This window comes from Physella acuta, unplaced genomic scaffold (genome assembly GCF_028476545.2).
Source record: "Physella acuta isolate Inbredline_101_S28 unplaced genomic scaffold, ASM2847654v3 ptg000933l, whole genome shotgun sequence".
Classification (NCBI taxonomy): Eukaryota; Metazoa; Mollusca; class Gastropoda; family Physidae; genus Physella; species Physella acuta.
In genome coordinates, this window is record NW_026732450.1 from 95,650 (window position 1) to 112,945 (window position 17,296).

Consider the following 17,296-nt stretch of genomic DNA (forward strand, 5'->3'; position numbering starts at 1 on the left):
GCACTGTCCAGTATGACTCAGCCGAAATGGGACACAGCTTACAAAAGTTAATCCACTACGAGATCGCCAGCTGACGACACAAGGGACCCGTGTATAACACATGCCCACCTCACGGCTACAGATACATCCGCCACAAATCTCATTTCTCAACCACACACAACCACAGCAATAATTTATACCAGGTCGGCAAACAGCAACAACAACAAAAAAAAAATGGACATAACGCACTAATTTCCAAATTTTCAATTTCCCACACTCAAATTAAATTCTAGAAGTGACATTCGCCCCCCCCCCTACCCCCACCCCCAGCATAAGGTGTCATGCACTTCTCACAATCCGAGGCAGGAGATTGTTGGCCGGTGGGGGCCTGCCATTGAAATCAAACAGACAGAAGGTTCACGTGGGCAGAAATCAATCAATACTAACATCCCCGGCTCAATTTAGAAATGTGGGAGACGGGATGCGTGTATGTGTGTGGAGTGTGTGTGTGTGGGGGGGGGGGATGTGGCTTTTACACTGGCTTTAGACCGACGTGGAAAAAATATCCTAGATCAAAGGTGGATAACAAATGGGTGGTTCGGGGAGTGGGGTGGAAAGAATGGATGGAGGGGGGGGGAGGGGTCTAGCGTTTAAAGACTTGTTTGGACGCGAAGCCACGACTTACATATATTACATATACGAGTAAACTAGGTGTGGGATAAAAGCTTAAGAGTTGAAGTCTGAGCATTCGATGTATTATGACTGCGTGTGTTAGGGCTCAAGACTAAGACAAAAAAACCGAGGGCACGTTTTCAAACCTATTGTGTACCAATGTGTACTACACATCCCACGGCAACAGCCTCAGCAGCGTGTGCTACACACCACTCGTGTGTCCACACGACCCCCCCCCCCCCCCCCACCGTCTGCCGCGTGTCCAGCAAACATCTCGCCACTTGTAGCCACTGTCCGTCAGTTATCTGTCTGGTCATGTAGAAATCCCCCACCTCCCCGGGGACGAAATCTCGACCCCTGACATTCCCGATCTGCTGACTCCCCCCCCCCCTCCACGACTCCCTATTGGTGTTCCACATCGAGACCAGAGCAGGCCATTTTGTCCCGACAAAAACAATCGTTCCCGCCCCTTCATCAACTAATCATATTCCATGTTGAAAGACTGTAATTATTATATTTAGATTCCTCCAAAGAAAAACCCTGCCCCTCTGCTCTCAGAGAATGGGTAATGATTTCTGTCACCTTGTCGAGATTTTGCGGTAAATAACAACGTGGGGGGAAAAAAGAGAGAAGGGGGAAGAAAAAAAAAGCCCCCCCCCCAGCCGTTTTGTTGTTTGAGAGTCCCCTCCCTCCAGCAAGCTCGTGTATTGATCTGGTCCGCAGCTATTGACTCGCCTGAGACCGGCTCCTTAATCTTCTCATTTGTGAACACCGTACTTGTCCGTATTTCATGGTGGCCCCCCTTAGGGGGTGGGGGTGTGGAAGGAAGGGGGGGGGATGTTGGATAGAGCACGGAATAATCGTGTTACTTCCCCTCTGGTAACACCGCTAGGGGGGTGATGGTCTGCTTGATTGAGGGGGGTGACGGTGCCTCGTTTTCTCGCCAACCACCTTATACAATAATGGAAGCCGACAGGCCCAGTCTAAGCGTGACCAAGATGAAGGGGGAGAGAAAAATGGCAGCTTAGGGAGGATGCCAAGAAAACGCATGAAAGGGGGGGGGGGGGGGGGGGTTCGAGAAAATTAAAATAACTGCACTGGAAAACGAAAGTAATGTGGGCTTTAAAAAAAAAAAGTTTTAAATATTTTCTTAAAAGATAATTATTTCAAACGTGTAAATTAAATCATAATATGCGGATCAAAAGCTGACGTCTGTTTACTTTTGAAGGGAATACAACAATCAGTGGAGCTGTCAGCGGTGACTGGCTTTTCCAGATATTTGGGAGGGGGCGCTCAATACTGACTGGCTATTCAAGCCTTTGGGGGGGGGGGGGGCTCAATTTGACTATTTCAGCCATTTGGGGGGGGGGGGGTGTCTCGATTTTGACTATTTCAGCCATTTTAGGGACAGGGTGCTCAATACTGACTGGCTATTTAAGCCATTGGAGGGGGGAGGGCTCAATTTTAACTATTTCAGCCATTTAAGTAACAGGGTGCTCAATATTGACTATTTCAGCCGATTGGTGATTGTATATTGTCCGGCTAATTTACCCGTTGATGGCTCAATATTGACTGGCTGTTTTAGCCATACACCATCTTACAAAAATCACATAGACTTATTACAATACAAAACATACAACCACACATCGACTTACAAAAGCTGCACACAGAGACAACAATAAAACAAATATACAACCACACAACAACATACAGCAAGTACACAACAACCTACAACAACCAAGCACAAACCCACAACAACAACACCACATCAACTTACAATATCTTCCTCGTTCCATTTCTTCTCAGTGTACATCACTGACGGTCCTTTGACTAAAGCTTGCAGTGACTTGGACGTGTCGTAGTTGTGTTTGTGGAGCTGTGAAGATAAAGTTACGTTCATGAATGGGTGAGGGGGGCATTCAATGCTTTACGTGGGTTTATACATGAATAATATGTTCAGATCTCTACAATGCTTTATACATGCACCATTTGATAAATGGGTTTAACTGAGTCAGGTACCCATCAGAGCTGGGTGGACTCACGGACGTTCTACTGACAGTAGAGTATGTGATCCGAACTTGTGGCTTTCGAGAATATACGTCATAAATGAGTAACATGTCAAGCCAACACTGTCACGACGCTTGTCACTCTAACACACTGTCACGACGCTTGTCAAGATTATACACAATCACTGTGCATGTAAAGCTAACACACTGTCACAGCGCATGTCAAGCTAACACACTGTCACAGCGCATGTCAAGTTAACACACAGCCACTGCGCATGTCAAGCCAACACTGTCACGACGCTTGTCACGCTAACACACTGTCACGACGCTTGTCAAGATTATACACAATCACTGTGCATGTAAAGCTAACACACTGTCACAGCGCATGTCAAGCTAACACACTGTCACAGCGCATGTCAAGCCAACACTGTCACGACGCTTGTCACGCTAACACACTGTCACGACGCTTGTCAAGATTATACACAATCACTGTGCATGTAAAGCTAACACACTGTCACAGCGCATGTCAAGCTAACACACTGTCACAGCGCATGTCAAGCTAACACACTGTCACAGCGCATGTCAAGCTAACACACTGTCACAGCGCTTGTCACGCTAACACACTGTCACGACGCTTGTCACGCTAACACACTGTCACGACGCTTGTCAAGATTATACACAATCACTGTGCATGTAAAGCTAACACACTGTCACAGCGCATGTCAAGCTAACACACTGTCACAGCGCATGTCAAGCCAACACTGTCACGACGCTTGTCACGCTAACACACTGTCACGACGCTTGTCAAGATTATACACAATCACTGTGCATGTAAAGCTAACACACTGTCACAGCGCATGTCAAGCCAACACTGTCACGACGCTTGTCACGCTAACACACTGTCACGACGCTTGTCAAGATTATACACAATCACTGTGCATGTAAAGCTAACACACTGTCACAGCGCATGTCAAGCTAACACACTGTCACAGCGCATGTCAAGCCAACACTGTCACGACGCTTGTCACGCTAACACACTGTCACGACGCTTGTCAAGATTATACACAATCACTGTGCATGTAAAGCTAACACACTGTCACAGCGCATGTCAAGCTAACACACTGTCACAGCGCATGTCAAGCTAACACACTGTCACGACGCTTGTCAAGATTATACACAATCACAGTGCATGTAAAGCTAACACACTGTCACAGCGCATGTCAAGCTAACACACTATCACAGCGCATGTCAAGCTAACACACTGTCACTGCGCATGTCACGCTAACACGCTGTCACGGCGCATGTCAAGCTAACACTGTCACAGCGCATGTCAAGCTAACACTGTCACAGCGCATGTCAAGCTAACACACAGCCACTGCGCATGTCCGTGTGAGCAGGTGCCGTGTGGGGGTCCAGTGATGTCTAACCTACACATCACACGGCGCCGCTAATGATAAATAATTCCACACACGCGCTCACTAACATTCCTGGCAGATCTCAACAAACGTGTATCTCCCCCCCCCCCATACGTTAGTTACCACCCCAGCCCCCAAGAACAGGTGAGACGATTACGTCAGACCCGACGTGTAATTAATAACAACAAACGGCAACATTAGACACGAAAAGGAATGCACAATCACAGCCAACGCTCCCCGCCTCCCCATAAACATAACCAACGGGTTTAAAAAAAAATCCCAACGAACACTATTAATTATTTCATGTGTAGAAAGAACGCTGCCCAAATCTGATCGTGTAAAGTGTTGGAAGCAGAACTAATTTGTTTGATTTTTAACGCTGGATTGAATTTGTTCAGCATTTAAAACAAGCAGTCATACAAGCAGAGTCCTCGTATCAAATTCAAACTCGGCAGTTAAGTATTTTCAAGGGCCTGTACCAAGCTTTTAGTTTTCATTGCATTTTTAGCAAGGGGCAATAACACACTTCCCAGAGGCGATTACACAGTGTTAAAGTACGGACACAAATAGCACCAGCTCGAAGATCACATGACTGATGACGCCATTTATGAGGGGGAAGAGGGGAGGGGGGAGGGGGGAAAGAGAATTGGTAAGGTGTTAACAGTGTGGTGTTACATAATCTTCCACAAGCCCTCTGAGTTTACAGCCTCTTCTCTGTGTGTTGGGGGTGTCAAAGTTGTGTGTTTGTGTGTTGGGGTGGGGGGGGGGGGTATGTGGGGAGCAGGAATCTAAAGAGAAATGGGGCAGGATATTCAAGCTACTGACAACATAACCACCCCACATCCCCCGGAAAAAATTAGCACACCGTGTTATGAAAATGTGTATAGTGTAAGTTTTAAAAAATGTATTGCCGATATACTTCTAACCCTTTGGTGCCACGCTGAGCCACACAAGTGTCGTATCACATCCCCGGGGGTGGGGGCGCTAGCACTTTGATCTAGATATATTTTGACGTATGTCTGCCAGACATAATTCTTAAGGTAAATAACGTAACACAAATCACGCTGTTATCAGTAAAAAAAATATTAATTAATGTGGGGTGTGTTGGGTAGGGGGTGGGGGCAGCTTTACCTGTTCCCCAGGGTTCGTTTTAGTTTAAGTTTAAGCAAGGATTTCTCAAGGCAGGATAATTGACTGCAGCCGACTAGCAGCAGACGATGCCGTTCCCAGTAGCGTTTATCTGCCCCTTGTTTAAACAATGGCCGACTATATCGTCTGCCGCACTAAGACGCCTCGCGCTGACAAAGACGCTTTCATATTCAATACTTGAAATTTCTATTGAGGGCAACTTCAGCGATAAGCGTTCAGCTGAGGGCGATAATGTGCTATGGAAGACCGTTTTATCAATGGCTGTAATTTATGAAGATCCGATATGGCAGAGATATCAAAGATTGCAGGTAATGGGGATTTAATAGACAACCAGCCTTCGTCTAGTTGGGGGAGAGAGAAAAATGGGTTTTGTTTACAGGTAGATGGCAGTTAATTAGCCGAAAGATATAGATTTGTTTGCTGGTATAAAAATAGCGTTGTGTAATGAGCTCAGATGTGCTCGTCCTACACATGTATGCTCTTTTAGACAGAAGGTGTAGCGCACAACACACCTAGATGTGCCCCCACAACACACCCAGATGTGCCCCCACAACACACCCAGATGTGCCCCCACAACACACCTAGATGTATGTACCCCACAACACACCTAGATGTACCCCCACAACACACCAAATTGTACCCCCACAACACACCTAGATGTGCTCCCACACCACACCTAGATGTACCCCCACAACACACCTAGATGTGCCCCCACAACACACCCCCATGTACTCGCACGTCTGACACACGCCCCTGATGTAACACCCAGCCCACATAACTGCCAGCAGCTGCCCCAATGTAAGCTTCGTGTTTCCAGGACGGCGCCCTATCTACCCCCACAACACACCTAGCTGTACCCCACAACACACCTAGATGTGCCCCACAACACACCTAGATGTGCCCCCCACACACAACACACCTCCATGTACTCGCACGTCTGACACACGCCCCTGATGTAACGCCTAGACCACATAACTGCCAGCAGCTGCCCTAATGTAAGCTTCGTGTTTCCAGGACGGCGCCCTATCTACCCCCACAACACACCTAGATGTACCCCCACAACACACCCCCATGTACTCGCACGTCTGACACACGCCCCTGATGTAACGCCTAGACCACATAACTGCCAGCAGCTGCCCTAATGTAAGCTTCGTGTTTCCAGGACGGCGCCCTATCTACCCCCACAACACACCTAGATGTACCCCCACAACACACCTAGATGTGCCCCCACAACACACCTCCATGCACACGCCCCTGATGTAACACCCAGCCCACATAACTGCCAGCAGCTGCCCTAATGTAAGCTTCGTGTTTCCAGGACGGCGCCCTATCTACCCCACAACACACCACCATGTACACGCCCCTGATGTAACACCCAGACCACATAACTGCCAGCAGCTGCCCTAATGTAAGCTTCGTGTTTCCAGGACGGCGCCCTATCTACCCCCACAACACACCTAGATGTGCCCCCACAACACACCTCCATGTACACGCCCCTGATGTAACACCTAACCCACATAACTGCCAGCAGCTGCCCTAATGTAAGCTTCGTGTTTCCAGGACGGCGCCCTATCTACCCCCACAACACACCTAGATGTGCCCCCACAACACACCTCCATGTACACGCCCCTGATGTAACACCTAACCCACATAACTGCCAGCAGCTGCCCTAATGTAAGCTTCGTGTTTCCAGGACGGCGCCCTATCTACCCCCGGGCGACATCTGGAAACCGTTGGTGAACACAATGCCCTGACGCTGTAGGTGCCAGAGTTTACACTTCTGTTTCACCAGAGTCGGCGGCATAGGTCTCCAGTGTCACGCCACACGTACACCTCACGTGTGAGTTTGTTGGTGAGAAAGTGTGTGTGTGTGTGTTGGGGAGAAAGTGAGTGTATGCGAGGTGTGTGTGTGTGTGTTTTGGTGATAAAGTGAATGTATGCGAGAAGGTGTGTGTGTGTTGGTGAGAAAGTGAGTGTGTGTGTGAGAAGGTGTGTGTGTGAGAAGGTGTGTGTGTGTGAGAAAGTGTGTGTGAGAGAAGGTGTGTGTGTGTGAAAAGGTGTGTAGGATATGTGAGAAAGTGTGTATGTTATAGAGCATGAGGGCTTGTGTGTGAAAGAATGTGTATGTGATAGATAGATAGATAGATAGATAGATAGATAGATAGATAGATAGATAGATAGATAGATAGATAGATAGATAGATAGATAGATAGATAGATAGATAGATAGATAGACTTTAAGCCACGGGAGATCAGACAATTATTAAACAGACCAAATGTAAACCGATCAAAAAAAATCCAGGTGAGTTTAAGGCTTTGTCCAGCTGTCACTCACGTTTTAACATACCTTTTAATAATCTCTAACACACACAGGCTGAACAACTGTCACATACAGGCATAGGTCTAATTAATTCCTAGTTATGCCGTTTTAATTTGTGAGATGAGATATTCACTTAACATTTTCAAGGTGGGAAAAAAAATCCCCCCTCCCCGCCCTCCACCCACAGGCTACATTTAGCGCCTCGAGTTCCAGCAAACAAAGGTCAGGCAGGTAGAAACAACACAGGTGAGCGGTTCTAGCCTGGAACATTCTTGGCCACCAGGTTATGGAAACCCAATCAGCAGTGAGCCAACGTTGACGTCAGGCCATCAAACGAGGCGCAAGTACTGGGAGCAGCAAGTAGTCTACTGGGAGCAGCAAGTAGTCTACTGGGAGCAGCAAGTAGTCTACTGGGAGCAGCAAGTAGTCTACTGGGAGCAGGTGGAGAGGTGGGGGGGGGGGGGGTTTGTTCATTGAGTACCGCGCTACTCGGAGATTTTGGCGTGGAAACTCCCGTGGGTGGTGGGTGGATACTTGCAGGGTTGGTAAATTGTGTGTGTAGGGCAGTAGCCGGGTTGATATAAATTGGGTTGATACACGTAAGGTTGATAAACTGTGCAGGGCAGTAGCTGGGTTGATACAAGTTGGGTTGATACAAGTTGGGTTGATACAAGTTGGGTTGATACAAGTTGGGTTGATACAGGTTGGGTTGATACAGGTTGGGTTGATACAGGTTGGGTTGATACAAGTTGGGTTGATACAAGTTGGGTTGATACAAGTTGGGTTGATACAAGTTGGGTTGATACAAGTTGGGTTGAAACAAGTTGGGTTGATACAAGTTGGGTTGATACAAGTTGGGTTGATACAAGTTGGGTTGATACAGGTTGGGTTGATACAGGTTGGGTTGATACAAGTTGGGTTGATACAAGTTGGGTTGATACAAGTTGGGTTGATACAAGTTGGGTTGATACAAGTTGGGTTGATACAAGTTGGGTTGATACAAGTTGGGTTGATACAAGTTGGGTTGATACAAGTTGGGTTGATACAAGTTGGGTTGATACAAGTTGGGTTGATACAAGTTGGGTTGATACAAGTTGGGTTGATACAAGTTGGGTTGATACAAGTTGGGTTGATACAAGTTGGGTTGATACAAGTTGGGTTGATACAAGTTGGGTTGATACAAGTTGGGTTGATACAAGTTGGGTTGATACAAGTTGGGTTGAAACAAGTTGGGTTGATACAAGTTGGGTTGATACAAGTTGGGTTGATACAAGTTGGGTTGATACAAGTTGGGTTGATACAAGTTGGGTTGATACAAGTTGGGTTGATACAAGTTGGGTTGATACAAGTTGGGTTGATACAAGTTGGGTTGATACAAGTTGGGTTGAAACAAGTTGGGTTGATACAAGTTGGGTTGATACAAGTTGGGTTGATACAAGTTGGGTTGATACAAGTTGGGTTGATACAAGTTGGGTTGATACAAGTTGGGTTGATACAAGTTGGGTTGAAACAAGTTGGGTTGATACAAGTTGGGTTGATACAAGTTGGGTTGATACAAGTTGGGTTGAAACAAGTTGGGTTGAAACAAGTTGGGTTGAAACAAGCTGGGTTGAAACAAGTTGGGTTGATACAAGTTGGGTTGATACAAGTTGGGTTGATACAAGTTGGGTTGATACAAGTTGGGTTGATACAAGTTGGGTTGAAACAAGTTGGGTTGATACAAGTTGGGTTGATACAAGTTGGGTTGAAACAAGTTGGGTTGAAACAAGTTGGGTTGAAACAAGTTGGGTTGATACAAGTTGGGTTGATACAAGTTGGGTTGATACAAGTTGGGTTGAAACAAGCTGGGTTGATACAAGTTGGGTTGATACAAGTTGGGTTGATACAAGTTGGGTTGATACAAGTTGGGTTGATACAAGTTGGGTTGAAACAAGCTGGGTTGATACAAGTTGGGTTGATACAAGTTGGGTTGATACAAGTTGGGTTGATACAAGTTGGGTTGATACAAGTTGGGTTGATACAAGTTGGGTTGATAAACTGTGTAGGGCAGTAGCCGGGTTGATAAAATCTGCCAGGCCATGTGTATTATAGGCTAGCAGGTAGGCTAATTAGATGCAGATGTAGATTTGCGCAGGTGTGCTTAGTAGATATCCCATGTTGATATACAAATTGAAGTGTTGATTAAAAAAATGGGGGGGGGGGGGGAGGGGTACTGATAAAAATACGGGTGTTGATCCAATGTGTGGTGTTAATACTCGGTGTGTTGATATAAAAAATGTGGTGTGTTGATAGAAACATTTCGGATATGGATACACAAAGCTGTGGTGTTGATATGAAATGTGTGGGTGTTGATACAAAAATGTGTGGTGTTGATATAAAATGTGTGGTGTTGATATAAAATGTGGGGGTGTTGGTACAAAAATGTGTGGTGTTGATATAAAATGTGTGGTGTGTTGATAGAAACATTTCGGGTATGGATACACAAAGCTATGGTGTTGATATAAAATGTGTGGTGTTGATATAAAATGTGTGGGTGTTGATACAAAAAAGTGTGGTGTTGATATAAAATGTGTGGTGTTGATATAAAATGTGTGGGTGTTGATACAAAAATGTGGGGGTGTTGATGTTTGCCAGGTCAGATAGGTTGGCGGCATGTTGTAAAAAATGTCCAACAGACCGACACACGACAAACAAGGATTAACACACAGCAACAGTGGGGCCATTTCCTGTAGCAGGCGCCTGTTTGTGTGTGGTTGTGGGGGGCGGGGGAGGTGTTAAGTTATGGCTGCAGGTCCACTGGGTCAGGGCAGGCTATCTCAGGTCATTCTCCTGAGACTTGAGACGCTGGGGTGAGATTTTGTTAGACCCTAAACACGCTTTGTTGCGTTGCGCATCTTTCTGGGAACCATGCTATTCGTGTGTGGCGCGTGCATGTGTTAAGTGTGGATCCCCTACAACAAAATATACAATTGCTGTTGTGTGTGTTGTTGTTGCGTGTGTTTTTGTTGTGTGTTGTGTGTGTTGTTATTAGTGTTGTTATTGCGCGTGTTGTTATTGCGTGTGTTGTTGTGTGTATGAAGTGTGTGGACCCACAAACGGTACTTCCTGCTACTCAATGAGTATGTGTGTACCATATGCTAACCCCATAGACTCACATAATGCTATGCGTTACTGGAGTGGGGCAGGCAGGATGGGAAATGGATCACAAACCTCGTTAGGGGACATCATGGTCTAGGTAACGTATGTAAGACTGTTGTTAGCGGAGTTGTGGACACGGACAAGGAATGCTGTATGCAGTAGTGTACAAGCTATTCACATAAAGTGAGCATAGATCTAACCAAACAAAGGAATGCTGTATGCAGTAGTGTACAAGCTATTCACATAAAGTGAGCATAGATCTAACCAAACAAAGGAATGCTGTATGCAGTAGTGTACAAGCTATTCACATAAAGTGAGCATAGATCTAACCAAACAAAGGAATGCTGTATGCAGTAGTATACAAGCAATTCGCATCAAGTGAGCATATATTTAGCAAAACAAAGGAATGCTGATAAACGGATTTCAAACCTGGTCAAAAAGTAACCATCGAGGGGGAAAAAAATATAACAGCGAACCCAATGTTAACATTCCTGACACATTCAAGTGTGTTTGATTACGGTAATACCCTCAAAGTTTTAAACCCCGAAGAACGGAAATACTCCATTAGGCTGGTTAGCAAGGCACTGCCAGTATTTTAAAAAAGTCATCCCTCAGAAGAGTTAACTCGTCTCATCCCCCCCCCCCGGGCTCTCAAATTACCAATTAAATTCATCCTAAAGCATGTGCGTGCTGCCCAAACAGCACACAATAAAATCCCACGCATCTGCCTATCACTGCTCTAACCAATCTGGTTTTACTATGCACACATCTGCAAATTAACTAATTAAATTACTCGCTGCAGGCACAAACACCGGCCCCCTTCGCTTTCTACTTGACTTGCGTTCAACTGTTCAAAGACCAGCTACTCTGTTGCTTCATGATTATTAGAGAAGAAAGCTATCAAATTGTCTGCATCCAATGGCGCTTTGAAAAATTTAACCAAGCGGCACCCCCCCTCCCTCTGGTAATGTACCTGCGCTAATGATCCCTCACCTGATAATTACACTTCCATTCCACACCTGGGGCCCGCGTGAGTGGCCATCACTCACCCTCGCCTGCACGACTGCAGGGCCGCGCCAAACAACTTCTTTACATACAGAATATATGTCAGTGCCGCCAGAAGTTGTGGGCGAACGGGGAGTGAGGGCTGGTAGCGGTTTTAAAAGGGGGGTGGGGGATTGGTGGGGGGAAGCGAAGAGACCAGCTTTAAGTTTTAAAAAAATTTGTGGAATATAGAGACCCGTTTTAAGTTTTAAAGTTGTGGAATACAGAGACCGACTTTTATTTTTTAAGCTTTGGGGAATACGTTAACCTAGTATCGATTGTAAAACATAACGGATAGTGAAGCTTAGCATAGGTTTCAATAAAGAGACCGGTCTTACGATTAAAAGATTGAGCCTTGCATAGATGGCGAGCAGGGAAACCTAGCATAGGTGTTAAACGATAGGGAATAGGGAGTGCTGATCTATGCTTTAAAGATGAAGGTGGGGGGATGGGGAGGAGAGATGCACGGTTTGAAGGGGGAGGGGGTGATGCACGGTTTGAAGATGGAGGAAATCTGTGTAGGCGTTTCTCTGAAGTGGGGGTTAAGAGAAAACGTTTTACTTCCTAACATCAATCCTTAGGGATCTGACAGACACGTTCAGAGTCATCCCCCCCTCTCTCCATCACTTTATTGCAGATGGCTAGATACTATACAACACACTATCGTCCATACAGCATATGCGAATGTTTACAGTTTACAAGCATACAACTAACGGCACCATCTCAATAAACTCTAGGAAAACGGATGGGGTACTCACAGTGTCCAGTGCGTTGACCGTTGTCTCGTCCATAGCCTCGGCCTCACATCTGTCCTCGGCTGTCCCCCCACACATGCCAGCGAACGCCGCTATACTCCTGGGGACACAACAGGTGGGTGCATTCATGTTATACAGGTTAGTACGGGGGGGGGGAGGGGGGTTCTTCTTACGTGACACTAGTACACTGAACAAAACAACAACAAAGGACCAATGTAAACAGAACAGGACCAATGTAACCAGGACAGGAGAATGTATATAGAACAGGACCAACATAAAAAGGACAGGGCTAGGGCTAACGCAAACCGGACAGGAACAACGTATACAGGACAGGACCAAGTATACAGAACAGGACCGACGTAAACTGAATAGGACCGACGTAAACTGAACAGGACCGACGTAAATTGAACAGGACCAAGATAAACAGAACAGGACCAAGATAAACAGAACAGGACCAAGATAAACAGAACAGGACCAACATAAACAGAGGAGGACCGAGGTAAACAGAGGAGGACCGAGGTAAACAGAACAGGACCGAGGTAAACAGAACAGGACCGAGGTAAACAGAACAGGACCGAGGTAAACAGAACAGGACCGAGGTAAACAGAACAGGACCGAGGTAAACAGAACAGGACCGAGGTAAACAGAACAGGACCGAGGTAAACAGAACAGGACCGAGGTAAACAGAACAGGACCGAGGTAAACAGAGGAGGACCGAGGTAAACAGAACAGGACCGAGGTAAACAGAACAGGACCGAGGTAAACAGAACAGGACCGAGGTAAACAGAACAGGACCGAGGTAAACAGAACAGGACCGAGGTAAACAGAACAGGACCGAGGTAAACAGAGGAGGACCGAGGTAAACAGAGGAGGACCGAGGTAAACAGAGGAGGACCGAGGTAAACAGAACAGGACCGAGGTAAACAGAACAGGACCGAGGTAAACAGAACAGGACCGAGGTAAACAGAGGAGGACCGAGGTAAACAGAGGAGGACCGAGGTAAACAGAGGAGGATCGAGGTAAACAGAGGAGGACCGAGGTAAACAGAGGAGGATCGAGGTAAACAGAGGAGGACCGAGGTAAACAGAGGAGGATCGAGGTAAACAGAGGAGGACCGAGGTAAACAGAGGAGGATCGAGGTAAACAGAGGAGGACCGAGGTAAACAGAGGAGGACCGAGGTAAACAGAGGAGGACCGAGGTAAACAGAGGAGGACCGAGGTAAACAGAACAGGACCGAGGTAAACAGAACAGGACCGAGGTAAACAGAACAGGACCGAGGTAAACAGAGGAGGACCGAGGTAAACAGAGGAGGACCGAGGTAAACAGAGGAGGACCGAGGTAAACAGAGGAGGATCGAGGTAAACAGAGGAGGACCGAGGTAAACAGAGGAGGACCGAGGTAAACAGAGGAGGACCGAGGTAAACAGAGGAGGACCGAGGTAAACAGAGGAGGACCGAGGTAAACAACACAGAACAATGTAACCAGTATATTATGCACATGATGTGGTGTCAACTAAAACGTTGAAAGAACTACACATCATAAATCTATAGATCTAGCTGCAATATAAATTAAACAAGCACAACCAGGACAACAAAATAAAAACAACAAAAAAAGACACAAAAACCAGCTGGTGAGTGGGTGCAACTTGGTGCGTTAAGTCAATCTCTTTGATGCTCTAACTAGAATTCACAGTTGGGATATAAGGTTCACTGATTTTACACCAGTTATGCACCTTCATAGAAATAAAAAGGAACCTAATCTATGGACAGCATCAGATCGTAAATCACTAAGAGCAGCGAGCAAATGATCCCAGCTTTCACCAGCTACAGGTAAGTGTGAACGTCTTACCTGGCAGCGCCCAGGTACATGAGCAGGTCCCCGTCAACAACACGGTTGGGTCTCCACCTGATCTCCTCGCGGTGCTCACACATCTCAGGCATGTCCGCGGGGTTCGTGTCTGGTTTACATTCTGGTAGCCGAGCCTGGGCAGTGGGGGAGAGACAAGGGTGAGTGGTGAGTGGTCAGTGGGGAGAGACAAGGGTGAGTGGTCAGTGGAGGGAGACAAGGGTGAGTGGTCAGTGGGGGGAGAGACAAGGGTGGGTGGTCAGTGGGGAGAGAGACAAGGGTGAGTGGTTAGTGGGGGGAGACAAGGATGAGTGGTAAGTGGGGGGAGACAAGGGTGAGTGGTCAGTGGGGAGAGACAAGGTTGAGTGGTCAGTGGGGAGAGAGACAAGGGTGGGTGGTCAGTGGGGAGAGACAAGGGTGAGTGGTCAGTGGGGGGAGAGACAAGGGTGAGTGGTCAGTGGGGGAGAGATAAGGGTGAGTGGTCAGTGGGGGGAGAGACAAGGGTGAGTGGTCAGTGGGGGAGAGATAAGGGTGAGTGGTCAGTGGGGGGAGACAAGGGTGAGTGGTCAGTGGGGAGAGACAAGGGTGAGTGGTCAGTGGGGAAAAATGTGTGGTTAGTGGGGAGACAAGGGCGAGTGGTCAGTGGGGAGAGACAATGGTGAGTGGTCAGTGGGGAGAGACAAGGGTGAGTGGTCAGTAGGGAAAAATGTGTGGTTAGTGGGGAGACAAGGGCGAGTGGTCAGTGGGGAGAGACAAGGGTGAGTGGTCAGTGGGGAGAGACAAGGGTGAGTGGTCAGTAGGGAAAAATGTGTGGTTAGTGGGGAGACAAGGGCGAGTGGTCAGTGGGGAGAGACAATGGTGGGTGGCCAGTGGGCAGACAAGGGCGAGTGGTCAGTGGGGAAAAAGGTGTGTGGTTAGTGGGGAGACAAGGGGAGTGGTCAGAGGGGAGAAAAGGGTGAGTGTGGTCAGTGTGGAGATACAAGGGTGTAATCAGTGGGAGACAAGGGTTTGTGATCAAAATGGAAGGGAACCAGAGGTATATGGTAGATTACTGGTTGATTGGGGAAAAAAATAACCCATACGACTAAAGTACTAGCACACTTAGCATAAAGTGACTAACTAAAAACCCACCAAATAACATTCACATTTTCAAGCTGACAAAAACCCAAATATACAGTTGTAGTGCAATTATAAATTCATCATTTGTAGTTTTTAGTTTAAATATATCAAGCAGATGTTCTTTACGGTCCACGGCTAACTAATCTACCAGTCACCAGACTTCAAGTGAGGCATCAAGACCCCCCCCCCCCCCGAGCCTAGATTGTTTATAGACACCAAGGTAAACCACGACCACCAAATGTAAATCACGACCACCACCTGTAAACCACGACCACCACCTGTAAACCACGACCACCACCTGTAAACCACGACCACCACCTGTAAACCACGACCACCACCTGTAAACCACGACCACCACCTGTAAACCACGACCCCCACCTGTAAACCACGACCCCCACCTGTAAACCACGACCAGCACCTGTAAACCATGACCACCACCTGTAAACCACGACCACCACCTGTAAACCACGACCCCCACATGTAAACCACGACCACCACCTGTAAACCACGACCACCACCTGTAAACCACGACCAGCACCTGTAAACCACGACCACCACCTGTAAACCACGACCAGCACCTGTAAACCACGACCCCCACCTGTAAACCAACTAGACGGACCCACCTGATGGCTCGGCCCCACCCTGATCTCGCCCTGCGTGGTCGCCAGCCTCCTGTTGTCCGGTCTGTAGGCGAGGATGTAGAAAAAATGGTCCGGACTGGGCACAAAGCTGCAGGCTGACCTGAGGTCAGTGTATTGGACTACGTGACACTTGCCCCTGGAAAACATTAAAAAAAAAAAAAAACTCATTGTGAAAAAATCAACAAAAAAGTTGTTTCTTGTAGAATACAAGCTGTCAAGACCTGATCGATAAACAGATGATTTATTGATAACAGCAAAAAAAATATTTTATCAGTCGGGAGAGGGTGGTTTAGCAGACTCTGCAAGTTCTACTGGTTAAAAAAAAAAAACGTGAAATAGAAAATGTAACATCAAAATCGAGAATGTTAGAGTCGTAAGAGAAATGGGTACGTCGTTAAAGGTTGAAATGGAAAAGGTGTATGTCGCAATGTAACGATGGGAATGAAAAATGGGAACATGTCGTAAAAGATAAGAATTTTTTTTTATAGTTATAAAGGAAAACGATGTCGTAACAAATGACAATGGAAAACAAATCTCTTATGGGATGGGAAAGGAAAACTTGTAAATCAAGAAGAAAAAGGTAAGCCACGGGTGATAGAAAAATTGTCCTGGTCAAGCTATTACAACCTAAACCTTCAGTACTTTAATTTTTTTTAAAGTTCAGCTACATCGGGGTCAGGGAGTGGGGTGCAAGATCGGGGAGTGTGAGGGGTCTTCTATTAGTGGAAGTCGTATTTTCAGATTATTAGCTTTAGGTTAGTAAAATTATCCTCCCACCCCATGTACTTATTCTAGCCGTGAATTCTCTCTAAACAAACGAGCAGGACCGCGCCACTGCAGCAGCGAGTCGACCAGAGCCGTAATGGCTAGTTACCGCCAACAGTTTGGCTGCGCATTTCACTCCATGTTCGAGCCTGGCGCAGCCGGAAGTTGCGTCCGTTTGATGTTTATTAAAACAGCTCAACAGAGCAGCTATGAACCAGACGCGCGTTCCTCTCATCTTTAAATTAGCAATTTACGTCATCTGAGAGTTGAGGTTTTTTTTTAAAACACCGAGAGCTTTTCGTTGAGTCTTCGACTTGCTGTGGGCTGCGTGGCATTGTTTAAGGGGGTTTTGAACATAGCGAGTTAAAGGCATTTCGCATGTGGTCAAATGCCCCGTCTGTTGCTTGTGGTAGGGGGATAGGATCCAAGATGATAGGGGAAGTATAAA

At 46.7% G+C, this 17,296-nt stretch overlaps 1 protein-coding gene across 6 annotated transcripts in view; it reads right to left on the minus strand.

Annotated features, from left to right (window-relative positions):
* LOC131953597 (arginine-glutamic acid dipeptide repeats protein) overlaps window positions 1–17,296 on the minus strand; it is a 167,417-nt gene that overhangs the window by 25,108 nt on the left and 125,013 nt on the right. For all 6 annotated transcript variants that reach the window (XM_059316841.1, XM_059316842.1, XM_059316843.1 and 3 more), the window contains 4 exons: window positions 16,066–16,219; window positions 14,327–14,460; window positions 12,481–12,577; window positions 2,429–2,527 (listed from right to left, as the gene is read on the minus strand). In XM_059316841.1, the coding sequence (XP_059172824.1) occupies window positions 2,429–2,527; window positions 12,481–12,577; window positions 14,327–14,460; window positions 16,066–16,219 (484 nt within the window). The remainder of the gene's footprint in view (window positions 1–2,428; window positions 2,528–12,480; window positions 12,578–14,326; window positions 14,461–16,065; window positions 16,220–17,296) is intronic.